The following is a 23039-nucleotide window of genomic DNA, read 5'->3' as shown; positions in this document are numbered from 1 at the left end:
CTATGACATTCTTATATACTATTCTGACCTGGCACTTAGAATAATCTAATATATATATAATATATAAACAAATGTCTATTTTCCACAAAACTATAAAATCCTTGATACTAGATACTAGATTTTTTTTCTCCTTCATTTTTCTATCTATCCCCCATATCTCATATCTCTAGTAAGTGGCACACAAGATAGAACTAAAAAAGACAGTGTTCCCATGGAGATCTGAAAAGCTGGGCATGGTAGAAGGTCAAAAGGTCAGTGGAGTCCAATCTAGAGAAATGCATGATAGTGCATCTTGAAGAACCCTGCAAGGGGATAGCTATCAAGCCTGACCTTGAAAGATGATGTGGATTCCATAAGACGAGGAGACCTAGACAAGCAAAGCCAAAAGAAGTCCCCACTGGACTTCTCTTTAGAGCAATAAGACATCTCACTTTGCCTACATAGGATCTGCTACTTCATTGCAACATCTTAAGCTGCCCGAGTCGTTATAGCAAGAATATGATTTCCCAGTAATGTTGACTGCCCTGTGTGCCCTTCTGAAAGACCTGCCCAGCAAGATCATAGAGTTCCCGAGTTTATGGTAGTATGCCCGTGGTAAGACAGTCCCAGTGTCGCCTAGGGCTAGGTAGCAATCAGAGAGGAATCCTCAGCTGTCAAGAAGGTTGTCGAATCCTAGAGCCAGCATTAGAAGATCCAGGCAGATCACTGATTTTCGGGACCTATGAGGGAAAGTAGCACTAGGTGAGATTTCATATAAGATTTCGTCTCAGAGGGAGACCCAATTCTAAGATCAAGTGGGGGTCCTAATCTTTAAGGAACTGTGGGACACTAAGCAGATCTGAGGCAGAGAGGAAGAGATCTTCTCATCCACAAGGGAGTTTCTGTTTAATAAGAACGTTTCTGTATAAGGGTCCTCAGATGCAAGGTCAGGGTAAGGTGGTTAACACAACTGATGCCGAGACAAGTATATCTGCAAGAAATCCCCAAAAGAGGCTACCTCACTTAGCCAATAAAAGTATTACCAAACAATAGCAATAACAAAACAGGATTTGTTTTGGCAAAAATCTGTATTTGGTGTGTATAAGTGCATTCTGTATTAGACATGTCACCTTCATTGCCATAGCCTAAGATGGAAGATGGATTGGGGTCCCATCTCTGGAAAGAGAAAAGATAGGGAAGCATGCCCTGGAGGGGGAACATTAGGGCAGTGTCTGCACATTTCAGAGTCTTCACAATACTCACAGTGGTGACATAGAAACTGTCCGGATTCCAGGTAAGAAATGTACCTTCTCCTTGACTCTTTCTGGACACTGCCACTTCTTGAGATGCTGTGTGAAGCCCTGTGCAACATCCTCAACTTTTCTCCCTGGAAACAAAGTACCATCATGTAAATGTTAATCATAGCAAACTGTTTAGAATAAGCTGTCTTCCTGGTGACAATTTAGGAAGTAAGGGAAAGGTTACAGCCTGCATTCAGAGTTAACCCAGACACTAGACCCACTTCTGCTTGGTGTTTTGAATAAATTTTAAATGTACTTCACTGCTTCCAAATACTCAGACTGTGCTGTCGAGCTCAGAAACCTGATCTTCCTGTATCTTCCCTTGATGGGGACTGGATGCTATGGAGTCCCCCATGTGTCTATTTCATGTTCCCTTCAAGATACGTCTATCAAAATTTGTGATGTGTCAGACACTGTGGTAGGCTCTTTGGACTCAGAGACATTACACAGCCTTGCTGCTGGGCTTTGGGTCTTGTGAGAGAACAAATGTGATGTGGTGGTGTAGGTGGGGTGACCAGATGTGCACAGAGCCTTGAGGAGCCTGGTGCAGAAATGGACATGGCCAGGGAACCAAGTTGCAAGGACAATTAAACTCAGCCTTGCAAAGAGCTTCTACATAAGCGGATATCACTGGATGCTTGAGAGCATTGTATTCAAGGAGAAAGAAGTAGAGCTGCTCTGTTATGGGAATCCCTAAGTAGCCTGAGACGGTTGAAGTAGTAAATGAGAGTGTTGGCTTGGGAATAAACACAATCAAAGATGCTATAGACTGGATGAGGACAGTGACCCTCATCTTGAAGCCAATGGAAAGTCTCAAAAGGTTTACCCTGGGCAGTGATATGATCAAAATTACATTTTCGAGAGATCCCTTTGGGGCAGCTAGAGATAAGCTTGGAGGAGTGCCAGGCTAAGCCCAGATCTGTTTCCCATTGTAAATTTTCCTGGGAAATTTTAAACTAGAGGATGACCCCTGGGGGACTTTCCAATCACATTTGTACCACAATTTGACATTCCGAAGCCTCCCTTGGTAAGCACTCACAAGGTTATCTTGGGAAAGCACATTAGGAAAACAGTTCTTCTAGCTTGATAGAAAAACAACAAATGAGGTCACACATAGTGGCACATACCTATAATACCAGCACTTGAGAACCAGAGACTGAAGGATCACAATGTCAAAGCCAGGCTGGGATACAGAGTGGGACTCTGTCCACATTTGAGAGGAGGAGGAGGAAGAAAAAGCAGTAGAAGAGGCAAAGAAAGGGATGGAGGGAACAAGAGGGAATGGGACCTTGGGTCTAAGGTGTAGCTTCCATGTGAACTGATGTGTCTAAGACACAGAGAAAGTGTGTGTGTGTGTGTGTGTGTGTGTGTGTGTGTGTGTGTGTTTAACCCACATGTGCCCAGAGGGAAAGACAGGATACATCCATGTTCTTTGTTTTGCTTCCTCGTTGACCCACCAGCCTGGCTGATTGAGGGCCTGCGGCACGTACACCTCGTCGTCCATGCTGAAGGCATCTCTGATAATGGCATCTGGCCCGTATGCAGATCTAGCTCAACTTGGTGCTGACATCAGCCAGTTTGTGGCACCTCAGCGTATTTCTGGGTTGCAAATGAGAGTTTCTTAGTGCCAGGCTCGCTTGGGCTGTCAAATCAGGTGATGAATTCTCTGTATCAACAGTGCGCTGCTAAGGTAAGCGCAGAGGAAGAGCGGGAAGGAAAGGAGATGGGACAGGAACTGCTTATAGCCCACCCACCAGCCTAAAGGCCCCACAAAAGCCAGGGAGAGGCAGCTGCCTGTCGGCCCCTGTTCTGGTTTGAGAAAAGTGGCAGAGAAGAAAGAAATTTTCCAGTCTGCCATTGCCTAAGGCTTGCTCTGGGAGCTCATTCCTCTCCCTTTCTCTCTCTCTCTCTCTCTCTCTCTCTCTCTCTCTCTCTCTCTCTCTCTCTCTCTCTCTCTTCAGACCACCATGCTCAGTCTTTAGGTATACTTCTAGCAAAATCTGTCCCAGAGTGGCCTATAGACTAGAGAGTCACTTTTGTTTCAAGCATTTGCATCCCTGTCCCCTAATATCTTTCATCTGGGTTTTGAAGATTTCTATTTCTTTTCCTTACCTTGGAACCCTGATGCGTTTAGTTCCAGTTTTTATCCTGTTACCTTTCCCCTCTATAAGGTTCTAGCCTATCCGGTTGCCTTTAGCTTCGCCAGGTGAAACTAAAGGTAAGATAGGGTCTTGCTTCTCCACCCTATGCAAATGACTCTTCTATGAGGAATGGTTTCAGAAATGAAAAAGACTAAGTCCTTAAGGGTGGTTCCTGGGTTGAGCACTGTGAAGTGTTGTCCATTATGAAGGACAGCGTGAATCAGACAGGAAAGTCGGGGTGCAGAGAAAAACATATTCTTAGCTTCCACCTCCCTCCCGCAGCTGCTAATGAAAGCATCCTTTCCTCTCACTACGCCCAGATAATAAATACACAAAGGCAGAGCTTTCTGCTTAATATTCACCCGCAGTCAGGGAAGAGGGAAAGAATTGCTCCCGAGGGTTAATGTGGCAGTAAGTGAGGTCAGCTGTTTCCCAAGATGGCACGGCCTCTGAAGGTCTTACGTTAAAGCTGGGGAGCGTTACCTCGGAAGCAGCTTGAGTGATTTACGGGAAAGACAGTGCAGTTGGGTTCGGTTTGCTTGCAGTTTCTGAGCTAGCCATTTCCAGCCGCCACAGCAGCGGGCGGCCCTCCACTGTACAAAACACTTCTAGGGAAGGGAATTCTCCCAGGTCTCTTGGCACCATGTGAAAGTGTCTTATAAAGTGCTTCTCCCTGTCTGACTTGAACCTCCTGTGCGAGTGTCTCCTCAATTTGGCAAGAAGTAGGGGATCCTGGTTGGTATATCTTTGGGTAAGGTGATCCGCTACACAATTTGACTCAAGCCACTAGTGCTTTCCTGGAATACGGACTTGGGACTAATGTGGAAGAATTTTGCCCTGGGATGGTGATTGCCAAATCTAAGGGGTGTGTGTATGTGTGTGTACCCATTCTTTGGGCTTCCCGATGGAAGAGGAGGTGGTGGGGTTGTTTGTTTGGCTTGGTTTGTTATAAAGCTAGAAGATTTACTATATGTATTTATAAATTTCATACACTCTCTTCAACTGGTCCAATTAGCATATGCAAAACGTTCATTTTGATGTTTGATTGAACTAAACTTATGAGTTCCCTGTACCCCTGATATCTTGTACTGGTTTGAGAAAGTCAAATTTTTTTTTAAAAAAAAAAAGAAGTTAAATTCTAGTTCTTTGCTAAATTTCACTTCAGAGATAATCCGGAGAAGTCTCCCAGTATTTTTGTGCATTATGGAATGCCAGATCTTCCTGGAAAGATCCAGCGTGGCTAATGTTCTCTCCTGAACACTCTATCAGGGGTCCCACTTAGGGCTGTTTTGATGGAATAATAGCATGGTTAAGTGAGGTGGTCGCGGTCATCTCAAACTCCCCTGTGCCATGTGCCATGAGAAAGTTGCTAGCTTTCCTGGGATTCCTTTCTCTACCTAACATGCACCAGATTACTCTGAAGGTAGCTTTTCCTCCCTAGCACTTTCCTCTATCTTGTGGAGTTGTACTTAAATATCTTTTTATCACTTTCTCCTAAGATGTCATACTGCTCAGTCAGCACACACACAAATGCCTGCCTACTCCCCTCTAGCCCCATGCACACCACAACATATTTGCCTGCCTGTCTGCCCATCTGTCTGTCTGTCTGTCTGTCTATCCATCCATCCATTTATCTATCAACTATCTATCAAAATATCAAGGAAACATACACATATGAAATTACTAAGATAGACAGCTATCAAAGTGCTAACACTAATTACCTCAGAGTAATAGATTATGGGTGTTAAATACTTTGCTTTTTAAGCTTGTCTATTTTTAAAATATTATTGATAAGCTTACCCTTTTATTCCAAGGCAAAAGATAAATACCCACTAGAAGATTTTCTTGTAGAAAAAGCAACACATATAGTCACTGTGCCTAGCAAGCCCCAAACGACAGCAAAATATATGTGCCCTTCGTTGGGTGGGAAAGCAGAAGCAACGTCTCCCCATGACAACCTGGGCTGAGAATTAATTCTATTTCTGATTTGGATTAGGCTGCCGAGTCTTTACCCCTAGAACATGAAGACCCTCACATTCTGGTATTCTCATTGTGCCTGCACTATTCTCAATAAGATGTCCTAAATATATACAAGTGGAAGAAGTCTCCTAGCAGAGAAGGCAATGAAAAGAACCATCTGATAGATTAGGGAACTGAAGGCTGGAGCTCAGGGCAGTTGTTCATGGACCAGAAGTTGGGGAGGCATGTTCTTCTTGGAATAAGCCACTTGGCACTTTCCTTCTTAGGGATTTGATAAAACCTACTCTATGCTAAAAATCACTGGAGGACACGGTTTTGAATGAAAAATATGGCTTTGCTGGGAAAGTTGAATCATCACTCAGTGAGCCAATCAATGGCAGAGGAAGCCAAGTCAAGGAAGGGGGACAGAGAACGAGCTGGCTTCAAAAGTCAGGAGGCCTGTGTTCCATCTTGGCCATGGTCCTGGAGGCTTTTCTTCTGCGTCTCGGCCACTTTGTGAATGAGATGTAACCTGGCACCTGTTCGCATAGAGTGTGCAGATACCCTCTCTTCTACTTACTGTGGATTCTCCGATAGTAGTGTGAATCATAATGAACCCTGAATAATAATGCCCAGAATTTTTCAAGAATAAAACGAGAGAGCAGATGATAGAAACTGTTTTTACCAGGGATCCCTAAGACATGGTCTGTTTGACCTTACCATTCAGAGTTGAGATAAATTACTTCCAAGAACACAGTGATTGGGACAGGAGATACATTTTAGTGCAGTGACCTTAGCGATCTTAAACATATCAATCATGAATTAACTGTTGTAGAAAAATCACTCCTAAACTCTCTCAGATCTGGGATGTTAAATGCAAAGACTGTCCACTCTACAAGCCCTGCAGAACAGTCCCTTTGTTTGGGGCCTCCTGCCTGGTACAAATGGCCTCCAGAGGCCCCATCAAGCTCTCAGTCTCCCAACTACCACAGTGATAGCCATAATGTTTCATTTGAATCACCTTCTCAATATTCACATCAAAGTTCATCTTCTCTACAGTGTACATTAGTTCCTGATGCACCAACAAGACACAATATTGTCATCATGGAAGCCCTCATCTTCTATTTTTTTGTTTGTTTGTTTTCAGTTGAAAACAATTATATACTATATTCTGATCATGCTTTTCCCTCTCCCAACTCCTCTCCCAGATCTTCCCCACCTTCTGATAAACAAACAGGAACCCCCCCCACACACACACATACACACACATACACACAACTAGAAGCCAAAATACAAGCAAAAGACCAATATATCAAAAAATATATATGAGTCAAAAAGTGTTGACCATCTACTGCTAAGAATGCTGTCTACCAGCTGGGTGTCATGGTGCACACCTTTAATCCCAGCACTTGGTGGGCAGAGGCAGGCGGATTTCTGAGTTCGAGGCCAGCCTGGTCTACAGAGTGAGTTCCAGGACAGCCAGGGCTATACAGAGAAACCCTGTCTCAAAACAAAACAAACAAACAAAACAGAATGCTGTCTACCCTTAAGTGGGTTAGCCTTCCCAGGTAAGCCTCCACTGAAGAAGACTAATCTTTCCTTTGCAAGTAGGTATCAATTACAGATAGTTTCTGTTAAGGATGAGGACCTGTGTCCTTTGTCCCCCTCTCAGTACTGGGGCCCTCTCTGGCTTGAACCTGTGCAGCCCTGTGGGGACTGCATTGTCTCTGTTCATTTATATTTGCATGAGTCTTGCTGTTTCTGGAGGACTCTGCTTCCTTGATGCCACCACATCTGCTCTTTACAATCTTTCCATCTCGTCTTTCACATAAGGGCTCAGAGCCGTGAGGTGGAGCATCACTGTCCAAGTTGTGGCTGTGTGTGATAGTTCCCATCTTCTGCAAGAAGAAGCCTCTCTGATGGTGAATGGGCAAGGCACTGATCTATGGGTATAGAAGAATGTCATTAGGAGTCATTCTGTTGCTATGTTTCTTTAGCAAAACAATAGTATTTGCTTCTCCCCTAGGCCCATGGTTTATCCAGTCTCAGATGGTTGGCAACCCTAACAGTGTCAGGCCTGGGTTCCATTTCATGGAGTAGACCCTAAATCTAATCAGAGTGATTGGTTACTCTCACATTTTTGCTCCGCTATTGTACCAGCATATCCTGTAGGCAGGCCACTAATGTAAACTGCAGGTTTTGTCGCAGGATTGATAATTTTCTTTCTCCTCTGGTAACATGCACAGTACCTTCCAGTACTGTGAACTCCCACTACGTAGTGAGGGTAAAGCCCCTAGTTTAACACCAGCTCAATTTCTCTGCATTCAATGAAGTATGTAAGGGTTGTCTTTATCTACAGGGTCTCATCATCAGCTTGTGGAGAGCAATCAATTTCCTTGGCAACAGCCTGAGATGTTTGGGTTTTTTTAATGGGGTCCCTTTGGCCAATGACTCAAATAGATATAATCCAACCACTTGAGGTTTTCCCTGGTGGCATAGATGTCTAGCTGGGGCATTGTCTCCGCCATTATTTGGTGGCTCCATTTATAATTTTTATATGTGTAAACATGTTAGGAAGCTTCTTTAGTTTCAGGTTTCCATATGGTCCCTCAAATGGCCCTAATATTAGTTGTCCCTTCCCATAATCCCTCCCTTTCTCCTCTCTTCCATCCCTCTCCAATTCAGTCCTCCCTCTCTAGTCCTCCCTCTTCTCTCTTCATAACAATATATTCTGCTAAGTATGTTAGCTCCCGATTTTCCCACAAGACACAGTATTGCCCTATGGAAGCTCTGGCCTTCTTAACAACAGGCTCAACAGTTGATCAGGATCTGTCTTGAATTATAAGACATTTATGGTCTTGTCTTATCCCCTTCCTTGAATACATCAAATATACTCACTCATCACCATGTACCAAAGAGATTCTAGACCCTGGCATAGAAGGGAACCTAGTATCCCATAAACACTCAGGACACACAGTGCTTGATTGAACTTCAGAAAAAACTTAAGCCGGTCTTCTTATTCTTCCCAGGGGAAACCGAAGCCAGCCATAATTGGGTACTTTACCATATCAATGGCTCACTTGTTGCCAAGATCAGTTTCTCATGTCTCCTGACTAAAAGGCAGCTATCACTTCATAGATGGCTGGGACTGAACTATAGAATCTTGGAGAAATACAAGCACATCACATAAGTGGGAGGTATCAGCTTTGGATCCAAAGGCTCACTGGAAAATGAACTCATCTGAGTGTGGGGGGAAGTATTATCATCTACAACCCTAGGAGCCCATTTTCTGGGTGTCCCCATGTGCCAGGTGCCAGTCCCATCCACAAGTTGCATCATTGTCATTGTCTGCTCAAAAAGGCCACCTGATCACAGAGGACTGACTTCTCTCCCTTTTTCCCTTCTAGGCTAATGGAGGTTGGCAGGATGCTACTACCCCTTCATCAGTGACCTCCCCTACAGAAGGCCCTGGCAGTGTTCACTCTGATACCTCCAACTGATCTCCCAGCAATCGCATCCCGGCTGACCCTGTGCCGCAGTTGGGGCAGGGGCAGGAGGGAGGGTTTCTCTCCCAACGCTGAAGCGGTCAGACTGGAGGTCGAAGCAATCAGCAAACACAATAAGAGTCTCCTTCTCTTCTCTTCTTTGGGATGCTATTTCAGCCAATCTGGACACTTCTTTATACTCTCTTCCCTTTTTTTCTGGGTAGAAGCCACCCTTCCCTGCCTCCAGCTGTCAGACTGGTTTCTGTCATCTTCCCTGGCCCCTGCTCTCTGTTGTAGACTCCCCGGTCCCTGCCCTCTATGACTTCACTGAAGGATTTTTTTTTCTTCCACAATTAGAGGAATTTAAAAAGGAAAAACAAATTACAAAGAAAACAATAAACGCATTTGTATGTTTTCATGCTGGTGGTTTGAGGAGGCAAATTTACCTCACTAGGAGCCCTCATCCCTATGTTGACAGGCAATCCTCCTGTCTCCCTTGTTACTCTCACTACCTCTTAGCAGGAATACACCACACTGCCCTACTCATTCCAAGCCACTCTGTCTCCATTTTCCCCTTCTTTCTGGGAACAATCCTGATTTCTTCCTCTTCTTTCTGGCCCCAGGTGTTTGTTAGGGATGGCCATAACTGGGCTTCTAAAGGTGCCACATGTCCCAATGTAGTTCCATCAGGTTGAGTCCTAGGCAGGAAGTCTGGCAGGTAAGGGCACAAAGAACAGCAAAGGCAGAGCTTCCGATCAGCTTTCTCATCCTCTTAGAAACAGCTCTTGGTCTTAGAGGCACAGTCTATGAAATCTAACCATTCAATGTTCAGAACCTCAGGCAAGCCAGGTCTAAGAGAGGCATTCTGATGAGGGTGTCTATAAAGAGTGAAGGATCTCATCCTGAAAGGCTGCACTGTCTCTTCATAGACACGCACACACATATGTAACACACAGGTGGACACATGCACAACCTTATAGCTTTGCTTGGCAGGATGCTACTAACCTTTTATCAGTGACCTCTGCTACAGAAGGCCCTGGCAGCATTCACTCTGATACCTCCCAGATGGTCTCCCAGCAGTCAAATCCTGTACGAATATGTACATTAGCAAGCATAGTGCTCTACCTGGTGAGCCCTAAGAGAGGAGCAGTATGTGGCTAGGGCTTCTAGGACCCACTAACATGTACTTACCACAGTAGGATGTGCAGGACTTCATTAACATGGGTCAGGATTCAAGAGTAAACTGCCTTCATTCCTACCACCTCTGAAGCTCTCAGGGAGCCACACATAGGACTTCCTATATCTATAATGGATTTGGATGCTTTGTTTATGTTTTTTTATTATATTATCTTTTCAAAATATTATAGTAAACCATGGTCTTCGCTCTGGATTTTTCCTCCAGCGAAGAGAATCATATAAGTATATGGTTAACATTTACTAATTAATTTGAAGACATTAAGAATCATGGAGTAAGGATGATGAATTTGTTGTTGTTTTGTTATTGTTGAGATATCAACAGTGATCTATCTATAATGCCAAGGGATCGACAGAAAATCAGTTACTAGGAAGGTAGTCTTGCTTTTGACATGAGCTAAAATTCTCCAGATGGTTCTGCCAGCCATAAAGATGGCAGCTTTGCCAGTAGATTAAGTAGCAAGTGGTCAGATATCTTTGGGGCCTCATGCACTTCCTCTGTAAAATGGGAATTGTTATCCTCGGCTCACCAAGGGTCTTGTAAGAGGCCCAAGAGACTGATCTTGCTTGTATTTAATCTCCAGGTCTGATGGTCAGGGAAAGCAGTGTCCCTATAATGAGCATGTCATGCTAGGTCAGAATAAGACATGGTTTTGTTGTTCTAATTTCTGCTTGTTCTCGGTACCTTGATGCCATCACCATCATGAGAGTGTTTCAGAGGCTTTCTGCTCTGATTTGGTTTTGGTCTGTTTGTCTTCTTAGGATAGAGAAGAGATTCAAAACTAGGGCAGTAGAACCTGGTCTTATTAGTTTCAACTTGAATCCAATTATGAAGCCTTGCAGGTCCTTGTCCCTATGACAACTCTTCTGCTTCAGGGACTCCCAGGAAGAAGTACAAGAGCTTGAGGGCTGAGAGACAAGCCCACAGCACCAATCACATTCCACATGCAGTGATAAATAGGAGACATGCTTCATGTGTGTTTAGAGGAGCTGGGCCTGTATACCTGGAACCTGGGGGGGGGGGGACTGGGTATTTGAAGATAATGCAGAAAGGAATTATTTGGCAAATGTAAATTTGTCCAGCTGACCCCGGTCACTAGAAAGACTGTCATCTAACCTGTGCCATGCTCAGAACGGGTGCCTAGAAGAGACAATACAAGTGTGTGTGTGTGTGTGTGTGTGTGTGTGTGTGTGTGTGTGTGTGGTGTTAGTGATGAGAACTGGTGGTTTTTGTCTTTGTGGCAGGAATACATTGAAACCACTCTCAGAATGGTTGGATTGCATCATTTTCCATAAAGCACATTATAAGATTTGCAGAAGGGTTCTCTTGGAAACAAGAGTGACCCCAGCTCTGGATGGAACACATGAAGGGACATGAGTGGATCAGGCCACAGCAGTGCCACCCTCACAGAATGCCTCTCTCTAGGTAGTGGTTGTGCTGAGAATCCCACCCACCCAGCACTTCATTAGGCCTCCTAAAGGTTCAACATGTAGCCAGCCATCTGTTCTCCATGCCCACTGTCACCTCCAACGTGGCAGCCACCAGATCTCTGTGGTCAAGCAAGGCTAGGGAAACTGGCAGCCTCCAGATAGAAGTGGAAAGAGTGTGCCTCTAAAAACTTGGCTCCCTATGATTTCAGGTCAGGTCAACTCTCTAGATCCCCCCAAAAAAACTGTGCCCGAGAATTCTTCATAGTCTTTAAGTACAAGTGGGACTTCTCTGTCTCCCACAATATCAATTCTCTCTCCCCAAGAGATGGTAGCAGACCTTGGGGTTGCTACCATATAGCTTGTTTATCATCGCCTCTTCCCCTTAGAGTAGAATGGACTTCTGGGTAGCTGTTGAGCCCACAGGCACCTTCTCTCCACTTCCTTCCCTGTGGTAGTAGTATTAATTATTTTTTATTATTATTTTGATTGCTTTTGCTCACACCTATCTTCACTTCTTTCTTCCTCCTCTTTATTTTTTTCTGCCCAGAAAAACCTGACTTCGATACCAAAAAAAGATAAAACTACAGAAACTCAAATTAAAAAAAAAAAAAGAAAAAACTCTTAGGAAAAAAGAAAAAAAAAGAAAAAAAAAACCTCAACAATTCTTTCAGCTTTATTAACATTTTCCATTGTTTCTTGCGAATTGTGTCTCGTTCTTTGTAGTATTGATGATGAACATTTGATAATGAATGTTCTTGTATATTCAGATAAAGAAAAAAAAAAACCAAAAAAGCGGTCTGAATTTAATAGTGTTTATAATAAAAAAAAATTTAAAAATGACCCTCATAGCACGCAAAACAGGAAGGGAAGTGTCCCTTCTCTCTGTGACAATACACATCATTCCTGCATACTTTTTTTTTAACACCAAACTACCTATGTTCCTCATTTCTCCCGTTTTTCTTTTTTATTTTCTTGCATTTGTGAATTAGTTCAAGAATGCTAGAAAAGTGTCAAGGTGTGTACATCCATTTCTTCTTTCACGATGTTTAAAAGTGACCGTAATTCATTTTGTAAACTAAGAAAAAAAAGGAAAAAAAAAAAGAAAAAAGGAAAAAAAAAAAAGGTTGGAATAGTGTAAACATAATAGGTTCAACCTAACACATTATGTTTATTAATTTTGAGACCCAGAAATGAATTCTTCTCTTTATTCCTGCTCTTAAAAATACAAAAAAAAGAGAAAGTTTTGTTTTGTGTTTTTTTTTGGTTTTGTTTATTTGAGGGGGGGTGCTCCTTTTCCGCTGTTGGGTTTGTGGGTCTTGCTGGGTTTGTTCTTACGTATGTATACAGGGTGATGTGAAAAGAGGTACCTGGGAGAGAAGGCTGCTTCCATGCTCTGCTTTGCTTCAGTCCATGTCAAAACCATCGAGAAAGCTCATGGCCTCATGTCCCTGCTTTCTTGCATGCCCAGGGTGTGTGGCACTCTGGTAGTCCCTGAGATAACAAGACAGGGACTTCCTTCCTTAAATACTCATCAAGTCTGTCCAGGGGATTTCTTACATTGAAAAGAAAGGCTTTTGTTGATTCTGATTGTCCCAACCAAGGGTTTTCTTTCTCCCTGATTAACATCAACAGTCCACAAGTTTGCTTCCAACAAGACAGAATCTTTCTCCAGGCAGAACTCCACAGGAAGCACTGCTGTGGAGGGCACCATTACCCAGTAGAGTAGATCTGTGAAGCAGGCCCTGGGCCCATGTTCTTGGGATCCAGAGTCTCATATTCTGTGTGCAGTGTGGGTGAAGTGAGGAGCCTGGGTCAAGGCTGCAATTTGAATGCTAAGAAGCTATCTTTCGATTGGTGCCACTTGTTGCTAACCTCTAGTGAGGTTAACTCTTTAAATTGCCAGGTGGGCCTCATCAGAAAATCTGTATTAGTCATAGGGAAAAAGAAAGCCATGTGGTTGGACAGACTGTCAGTTTCGGACATTGCTCATTCAAACACTCAGGTGTTCAGAAAGCAGACAGAATTCCAACCAGATATGTAAAGAACACAAGCTTGAGTAGTGGAGCTCTGCTGTAGGAAGCCGTCCGCCTGGAGACGGTTTAGCTCTTGTTTCTGTGTCCTAAGAGATGAAAGGCACCCTTTTCACGTCACCTTTGTGGTTTTCAGCCTAGCTCAAAGCTTTCTGGAAACTTTTATTATTTTATTATTTTTTTTTTTGTAAGCTACTTCTTTCCCTTTCGTTAAAATAAATAAAACATTGAATGTTTTGCCCTCTTTCTCTTTCTTTCTTCTTCCCTTTGGGGGTTTCATTTTGAAGTGTGTTCCTTTGGTTGTTGGTTTTATCTCCCCCTCACTTTTTCTCCTTATTATTGAGAGTATAAACCTGCAAAGCTCAGCTCTCCTTTGGTTTTGAAAGTTTAAGCTTTTCTGCTTCTGTGCGAGCACAGGCCTCTGTCCCCTTTGATTGCAGCTGAACGAACGTTTGTGTTCTCTAATGATACTAACACGATGTAGGTTTTACAGTCTCCTAATTTGTACTGGTAATGCAGATTCCAAATAAATAGTTTCTTTTGTTGCAAAAATATATATATACACACTTGTATTTTGTGCAGACTTCTTCTTATGTGCTGGCAACTTCTCTTCCCTAAATGGGCCAGGGTTACTATCACTTGTGCTTTAAATTATTACCCTAATCAGGCAAAGTCTGGGCTACCAGCTTCATGGAGGGAGGGAGGGAGGGAGGGAGGGAGGGAAAGAGGCATAAAAATATCAATTGGACTGAAGAGGAGAGTTACTCATTTGCTCCCTAAGTCATGGCTATTTACCCAGTGGGCTGTTGAGGTTTGTTTGTTTGTTTGTTTGTTTGTTTGTTTGTTTGTTTTAACTGGAATGGTCTGGTCATAAGGGAAATTGTCATTCTCAAGAGATGTTTCAAGGGAAAGAATCCAGGTTATGAATAATACTTGTGGACTCTCCAAAATATTCTAGATGTCACTCCAGCAGTCTGCTCAGCTGCAGTCGGTTATGTCTTCTGCCCCATTGAAGCATTCAGCCTGATAGTTTGTCTGTATTCACTGGGCCTCTGGCCTAGGTCAGAATTTCCAGTGTTTTAAGTACATGTCCCTGCTTTCAACACGGTGGTTCTCTCTTTGGAGTGGGATGCATTTACTTGCCTATCTTCCCCTGACAGATTGTCCCACCAACAGCACAGTTCTAAGCAAGGATTCCTGTTTCCAGTTTTAGGCTTTACATCTCCAAGGAAGGCAGTTGAAAGCTGAGGTAGCACCACATGCCCACCCCACCCCACCCCAATCCCAATTCCAATCAACAAATCCAGACCAACAGAGAAGTAGCAGGAATTAAGTTTTCACTTTTTTTCTATTGCACAAACTGTCAATGACCTTGGAAGAATAAAGCTATCCATAAATGATTTTAAAAATCTTTCCAGAGGCCAAAAGTCTCAGGTTCTTTCTTCAAATTTAAGCATAGAAACACATTTGTGTGTGTGTGTGTGTGTGTGTGTGTGTGTGTGTGTGTGTGTGTGTGAAAAGCAGGCTCAGACTTTCCCAATTATTTGGAGAAATAATTTGTCTGAGATTCACCCACACAGTACATTTATTGGAATTCACTGGAGCCATACAGAACTACAGGAAGGAATAAGCCAAAAATGTGTAATGCCAAAAATATTAATCAAATATATTTCCCGCTATGCAATAATTTGACATGTTCCCGTCATGGTACCTCCTCCCAGTATTGTGACCTAGGGATCCAGATCTTTGTTGTTCATCACCCACACATGTCATCTACCATACTTAGCCAGCAGGAAGAAGGGGTGTGAAGGAGGCTTACTCACTTCTTGAAAATCTTGACCAAGACTTGCATTTAGATTTCTGAGTCTAAGGACTAGGGATAATAGTGGAAGCCTAGAAAACTATTCCCTAGCTAGGCAACCACTTCCTCATAGTAACTCCACATGATACCTTTTTAAATGACTGGCCAAGTGACCAAGAGTAAAAACAAAAGACAAATCTATATGCCTGTGTCATTGAGTAGACACATGCCAAGTGAATCTATGGCTAGCCACCATTCTAGACAAGGTTACATTATGCCTCAGTTGTAAAGGTTGAGAAATGGGCATGCTAGCATATAGGATATGTACGCCAATATTGCTCTTTCAAAGGAGAGGAAACAGAAGTACTTTTGCTATGAAAATGTGAGAATGCAAAAGAGAAAACAAAACAAGCAAGCATGCTCTCCAACATCTTCCAATGAATCAGATGTGAATATTTTATTAATAAGTACCCAGAGAGAAATTAAAGTTTAAAATAAAGTCCTCCTTCTCTTATAAATTAAAATTGTCTTTAACCTTAAACCTCGGCACCAAACCTGGGGTCTCTGGGAGGAGGGAGCTACTGAGAGTGGCAAAAGCCTTGCCCGCATCTTCAGGACGGCACACCTTTTTGTTCATATAGCTGCCTCAAAGAGTCATGGCTGGCAACCAGGAGTCATCTAAGAGACTGTATGTAGGCTATGCCCTAGTTCATTCATTCTGGGACTGAACATCTTACACTATATAATTTATAAATAACAATATGGTACTGTTCATGGTTCTGAATGGGCAGGAGCTAGCAGATCTTATAGGGGCTGCTTATGGACAGCACCTTCGTCATGGATTCCCCCAGGCCTCTTCTAGAAAAGCAACAGTATCATTTTAGATGCTTTTCACTCTTGATTGAACCACACCTCAAATACCTTGCCTCACATAAAAGGCAGACTTCCAGCATAGCATACAGAGTCGACAGACACCACTTAGCAGATCTAAACTGGGAAGTCAGACATGCTCACTCTCACAGTGCATACATTCCTACATATCCTACATTTCTACCAACTTCCACCTTGGAAGAAGAAATGCAGCTAAAATATTAATGGTATCTCTCTTTGGTGGCCAAAATATAGCCTCTGCCTTAGAGTCATTTTGTAAGACGTGATGCAAGGCTCAGTTCTATGGAGTTGCCCACTGAATGAGTCCCTAAAGCTTGGGCTTACACTTGCCCTCTGAGCACAAGACCAGAGGAAGAAAGGCACTGTGGAGCAAGAGTTTCTTTGTTACTCCTGCACAAAAGCTTAAGCTGTGTACATCCACATAAAAGTGCCGTCAGGGGCTTACTATGCCTAGCGGGTTGTAATCTGTGGCTTCTCACCCAGGTAGACTTCCTTAATCTTCAGCAGTGCTGGGAGGCGGAGGGAGAAAAGTCACAAATGGTTGCGACAAAAGTACTGGCCAGGGCCTCCTGCTTTGGAGAACCACTGTCTGTCCTGTCTTCCTGGAACCCAGTCAAGGCCTAATTCAGATGGCTTTGTGTAGATCTGGTAGACCAAACATTAATGTTTGATTTTCATCGTGCCCTAAGTCAAAGTCACTGCCTGAGTCCTCACTACCCAGCCAAACTTCTAATGGATCTCAATAGTTATCAACATGCATACTTTCAGAGCAGAAGAGGCCCGAAGTGCCGGCATGTATTCAAAGATGAATATTTTATTAATAAGTACCCAGAGAGAAATTAAAGTTCAAAATAAAGTCTTCCTCCTCTTATAAATTAAAACCCAAAAGGATATTAATCGGCAGCTCCATCCTCTCTGAATTCCTATTGTGTTCATTGTGCACAACTGAGTTCATATTCCACTGCAACAACTGGGGTCTAGGACCTTCCTTCCTCCAATGCTCAGTTAATCTAACCTTGAATACCTCTAGTATCCCCCCTTTCCTCCCCTAGAAATCAACTTGCAAAGCATAGGAACTGTATCCTTAGACCAGCTCCAACGGCAAAATGAAGTAACCAGGACTTAGAGTGTCACCTGACTATGATCTGAGTGGCGCTTTGATAGTTTGATGAGAAAGCAAGAGAGAGAGAGAGAGAGAGAGAGAGAGAGAGAGAGAGAGAGAGAGAGAGAGAGAGAGAGAGAGAGAGAGAGAGAGAGAGAGAGAGAGAGTAGAAAGTAAAAGTAAGACTTTCTTAAGTCTTGCAGTACCAGTAGCTTGGTATCACCTGTCATGTTGAGAAAAAAGCCACCAACAAGAGGTTAATCTTGCACTTTGCTTCCTGGATCCTCAGGGAAACAACCCGACCTAAGCATTCTGCACCTTCTCTCTGAGAGAACGACCTTTGAAATATTCATGCCTTTATGAAAAATTCAGCAATGTAAAAGTGGGTCCTCTCCAGTCCATGGGCTGACTTGAGGTTCCCTTTCACCCCCAGCATTCATACACATATTTAAAATTTCACACAATTTCCATTTCCCGTTAAGCCCTGCAACCCGAACCTCAGGTCACTATACCTCTGTGACTTCTGCTTCTTTCTTTTCTGCAAGACTGTCCAGCCTGCGACCCCTCTGCCCTTCCCCCTGGCTCAGCCAGAATCGGCTGCTAATTGCTGAGCACAAGCTCTACATACACTGCAGGGCAGTGGGATGTACCCTGCGCACACACCCCCAAACACACACACAGAGCCTCACCTTCACTCAGCATTGTGGGCCTAAGCCAGAGTGACAGGGCTTGCTCCATGTCCACAGAAACAAACTGTCCTGACATTTGCTCTTAACAATCCTTTCCTGGTCTTCCCTGCTCCTTGGAAGCAAGCTGGAACTGTTTCACCTAACTGTTTTACTCTAGCCACCTCCTTTGCCACCTCCTTTGCCTGGTTCCTTTTCTTCTATCTCTTGTATAGTGCTCATTCTCTCAGCTCTTGGGCCTAGACATTTGCTTCCCTACCATAGTTTCCTAAACTCTAGCTTTAACTCCCCCACCCAAATCCTGACTCCATTCAAAGCTTCTGCTGCATCAAATGTGTCTTGCTCAGCTTTACTTCCTCAAATTCCACAATACTCAGACTCATACAAATTCCCAGACTCAGCCACCTATGCCCCAGCAGGATTCCTGCAATCGCTTCTTCTCCATCAGGATCTCTCCAAAGAGAACCATCTCCAGGCTTATGCCTTGAGAACACATCAATTCCCCTTCACACAGAAATGACAACAGTTGAATTCACTAATCCCCTTGAATGTCTCACTCTGGTTTCCTCAGTTATTCCTCTCAAGTGCACCCACATTTTCTGCCAATGCCTAGGCCCCCTTCCTGAGTCACTCAGGAGACCATCTCTGGTTGCACTCCCCAACATCTTCCTACCTGCTGCTTTGGTGCATTCTGGATTCCTTCCCGTAAGGTCTCCACAGTGTTTGCTCACTGAGCATCTAACAGCCACATCATCCTCACTTAAGTGCCAGGTCCACCACTGTCATTCAGGACCTTCCATGAACCCACTTCTCAAACCAAATGAGAGCTTATCTACCCCAACCGTCACTCCAGCATCAGGGAGGTGTCTTAAAACTCACACCAAGGCTGACGCTAGTTATTTGGAAGAGGGTTAGGGCTCAATAGGGCTCAATCCCACAGACTATCCTCATAACAGGTTTTGTATGCAACCATTAGGTCTGATCAGGAGATATAACTAGGCTGCAATTGCCTCTTTAAATTGGGTAATTTGCTGAAACAGCGATGGGACTCGGGTACCATCTCTATGTCCTCCATTGCCGTTAAAGGGTATAAATGAGCAGCTAGGTGAGAGGTGCATGGGTTAAGCAGAAGGGACCCGAAGGTAGAACATTTGGTTCTCATAGAGTTAGCATGCACCTCCCCTGCACGTGGCTGTGTTCATCAGCTCAGTCCCCATTGTTCGGGGTGGTGGAGGTTCAGTTGCAGAGGCATGAATGACTAAATCACAGGTCACTGGTGATAAACACGGAGGTGGGAGGGACAAGGCTGGAAGTTGCAAGCTTCAAGTCCACCTTGGTCTTTTATGACCCGCTCCATTCTGAAGCTGGTTCTTTTCTTAGAAGAAAGCACTGCTGGCCACTCATCACTCAGGAATCCTCCAGGAATCCAGTTGCCCTGAGTGATGGGAGATACAAGTGGAGTGCCTCTGACCCGAAGATCTGGCTATTGTGAGCATCAATATGACACCTCCGTGGGAAGCTCCACAGCGGGCCTGTACTAAAGCACTGTATACTTTTAGCACTAAAAGTATACAGGATTATTTACAGGCGTTGAGTGTACAATGTATCTGAAACATAAATGGGTTATATGTGTAGAATTTGATCCCCTTCCAAATGTATCTCGTGGTACTAAATTTTTTAAAAAGTATTTCAGAATCTGAAAAAAAAATACAAAGTACAAAACCACAGCTGATCCTGAGCATATCAGACAAGGGATTTTCACCCTGTGCGCATTTCCCGTTTTATCACGAGGGTCTATGGCCTTTGATAGATTGTTTAATCTCTCTGTGTCTCCATTTCCTTCACAATGAGATATCGTTAAACCCAGCATCTACCTCATAGTGCTCCTGGAAGGATTAAATGAGTTAATACATGAAAAGCACTCAGAGCAATACCTGTCAAACACTAAAGGTGAAAGATGCGTTCTTTATTAGTGCCATTCCTCCAATATATTTCACAGCACATTGTCATCCTTGAACTATTACCAATTAGAATAGCCTCCTCGTTCCAGCTTCTCCTGAAAAGAAATATTAGCTATGATTATCGCCTCTCCTTCTTCCCCTCCTCCCACATGTGCCTTTCTCCTCCCCTTCCTCCCCTCTCTGCCCTCCTCTTTCTCCTTCTGTCTCTTTTCACAATCTTTCTAGCTGACTGCTAAAATATTCCCACTATCATTTCTCTGCTCGGTATGTTCTCCCTCATTTCTCCTTGACTTCCTCGTGACTTCTATTTTGATCACAAAATTACAATTCTTTTTTAAATTATTGATCCCATTTCCTCTTGAAAAATCTAGGTGAATCTGATTTTTAGTCCCAGCGTGTGCCTTTTAGAGGCCTTTCGTAGCCCTGAATTTGTAGAAATACACTAAAATGTTTCCTCCTGTTAACCATAGGGTAGGTGAGCATATAGGATATAGAGAAGCCTTCATTGTTTTGCATCAGGAAATGCCCTTCCACCACTATCTACCCATCCACTCCCATCCCCATACACACCCCCAGATGGCAATGTTGAAAACAAATCTATGTTCCCGGGATGCACACCCCTTCTACAACGCTGACAACATTCCCTTGTTAAGAGTTGCCGGTCTCACGTTTTCTACATAGATCCTATGTTTCTTTCAAAGAAACTGGGAGAATCTACCATGAGTGAAACATTTGACACACCCATGCTTTGGACAGTCTAAAAGGCAACATGAATAACTACATGAAGTAAACAAAACAACAACAACAACAACAAAACCTTATATGTTCTAACCAAATGATAGCACCAAATATTCTGACCCACCAATATGTCAAGCTTTTATATTTTAAGAAAATGTTATATTCTTCAAGCGAGTAACTGACGTCATGCGTCTGAGTTGCACAGGCAGAGTTGGTCCAGTATAAAACTACAAAGTCACTAAAGTATACTCTGCAGAATAAGAATCCCTGTTTCCTCTTTCTGCTCATTTCTGGGCCTTCTTATTACTAAGGTGGCAGAGATTTCACTACAGGGAGAAAAGATACACACAACATCTCAAAACGTAAACTCTCCCCTCAGGTGAAACTGTTCTCCAAGTGCTAGCATTCAGGTTGCTTTGCAAACCCTCCAAGGCCCATCGACCTTACCTGAAAGGCTGGGGATCTGTAGCTTCTTACAAGTCCCTATGAGGAGCGGCAGCTCCATGGGAATCACATCTCCAAACAAAGCAAGTATTGAGGTCTTCTGTGGAAGCCAGATCTGAACCAGCCTCCAGGAACTTCTAAGGGCAGGCCGGGGTACAGGCTCCGGGAGGCTCTGATTTCCTTCATGTTCACACTGCTAACTCTGCAGGACCCTCTGCACCTGATTCCACTTCATTAACCACCCATCCTCCACACTCAACTTTATTACAGTTGTACCGCTGCACCCTGGCCTTCAGTGGTATAAAACCAAATCTTTTATTCTTAGATCTACTGCTCTGCTTCTTCATATGCTCCTACTTTATTTTGAATTTCGATAGTCCCAACTCAAGACTTTCCTTATCAATAGCAGTATCTCTGCTGAGGATTTGGAGTTCCCTGGGCTGGTACCTCAGGGATTGTTGCTTAAGACATTGTGGTCGTCAGACAAACACCAGTCTTATAAACCTACCTTGCACTTCTTCATTGAGCAAGCCTGCAGCAGTCACATCTCATGTACCAAGAGATGCATTCCATTCCCAGAAGATAGAAGATTAGATCAAAGCATGCCGAAGACAGAACAAAAGTCAACTGTTACTTCTGAAGTCTTAAAATGAATGCAACTCTACTTGTCCAAGAGAAATTTGAGGAAGAATTTAAAACCTTACATCCATTAACAAAGACATAAACTAAGAGGAAACAGAATTAGGTTGAAATTATGAGAACATCTCTGGGTTTAAATAAGAGCATTCTTACAGTTGGAGAGCTTGAAATAATCTATTAAGGGACAGAGAAAATGCTAGATTAGAATATCTGAAATGAACAAGTGCCAGGGAAAGTTGGAAGGATCCGAGACTAGAATCTACAATATTCAAAAGTAATACAAAGTAACGATAATGCTGAATGGTCCCAAACTGAACTCTCTCTACACTGCAAATACAATTATGCCACCTTCTCCCAAGTCACAGAGGAATTCATTTCCATCCGTTTCCAACTCTGCTGACTGGCAACTGGCTGATAGGAAAACACCAGGACCTGAGATCACTAAAATCCGCCAGCAATAAACATCTTCAACCAGGTGTTGCTCTGGAGTGATGAAGAAAACAATATGAGGATGAATGAAAAAGAAATATGGAGAATTCTCAGGGCCCTTTGCTACCCACCACTACAAGTGTAGTTCAGGAATTATCTTTTTTTAGCACCCACAGAAAGCCCAGATCTAGCTCCCTTTTTTTGCCTTTCTTATTTGTTCTCAATGCCATGATGTCAAACCCTTGCCACACCACCACCCTCTCAAGTGCAGCCATGCTGATTCTTCAGGGAGGTGTCTGTGTCCTGGGAAGGCCTCATGCTTCTCGGGCTCACCATTCCCTCCACCATGCTCTCCCCCTGTATTTGGATCTGCCATGATTTCTCTTAAGTGTCTCATCTTCCATCAATAAGCAGACCCCCAAGGGACCACATGACTCCTACAAAGAAAAGCAGAGCAAAGTGCCACATTGGTCACTTAGTAGGTATCCATCAACAGAAAGAAAGGAGGGAGAGAGAGAACGAAGGGAGAAAGAAAGGAGACAATGGGGGAACGTAAGAAAAATGGGAAAGATGAGGAAATGAAGTGCAGGCAGAAGAAGGAAGAGCAAGGAGAGAGGAAAGAAGGAGGAGGACTGAAAGAACGGGAGAAGGGGGATATGGAGGAACAAAGCATTATGGGAGAGGTGTTAAGGAGAGAAAGAAAAGTCATGAGAGAGATTCAGAGGTACTAAAATAAGGCTCAGAGACTTCCTTATTCCTCTAAAGGGAGACCTGGGCACTTTGGCAGTCCAAAAGCAAAAGGAGTGCTAAGAGAGACAAGGGGTTCAG

General features: G+C 43.5%; 1 protein-coding gene across 5 annotated transcripts in view; it reads left to right on the top strand.

The window, feature by feature from the left end:
* The window catches only part of Pbx1 (PBX homeobox 1), a 314273-nt gene that overhangs the window by 266036 nt on the left and 25198 nt on the right, over nt 1-23039 (top strand). For 3 of the 5 annotated variants that reach the window (XM_029480161.1, XM_021158883.2, XM_029480164.1), the window contains one exon: nt 8788-14074. The exons of the other annotated variants lie outside the window; for them this stretch is intronic. In XM_029480161.1, the coding sequence (XP_029336021.1) occupies nt 8788-8880 (93 nt within the window). In that variant the 3' untranslated portion in view covers nt 8881-14074. Of the gene's footprint in view, nt 1-8787; nt 14075-23039 lie in introns of those variants that run through there. 5 annotated transcript variants of the gene reach the window in all.

This window comes from Mus caroli, chromosome 1, assembly GCF_900094665.2.
Source record: "Mus caroli chromosome 1, CAROLI_EIJ_v1.1, whole genome shotgun sequence".
Classification (NCBI taxonomy): Eukaryota; Metazoa; Chordata; class Mammalia; order Rodentia; family Muridae; genus Mus; species Mus caroli.
This window is presented reverse-complemented; position numbering and strand designations above follow the sequence as displayed.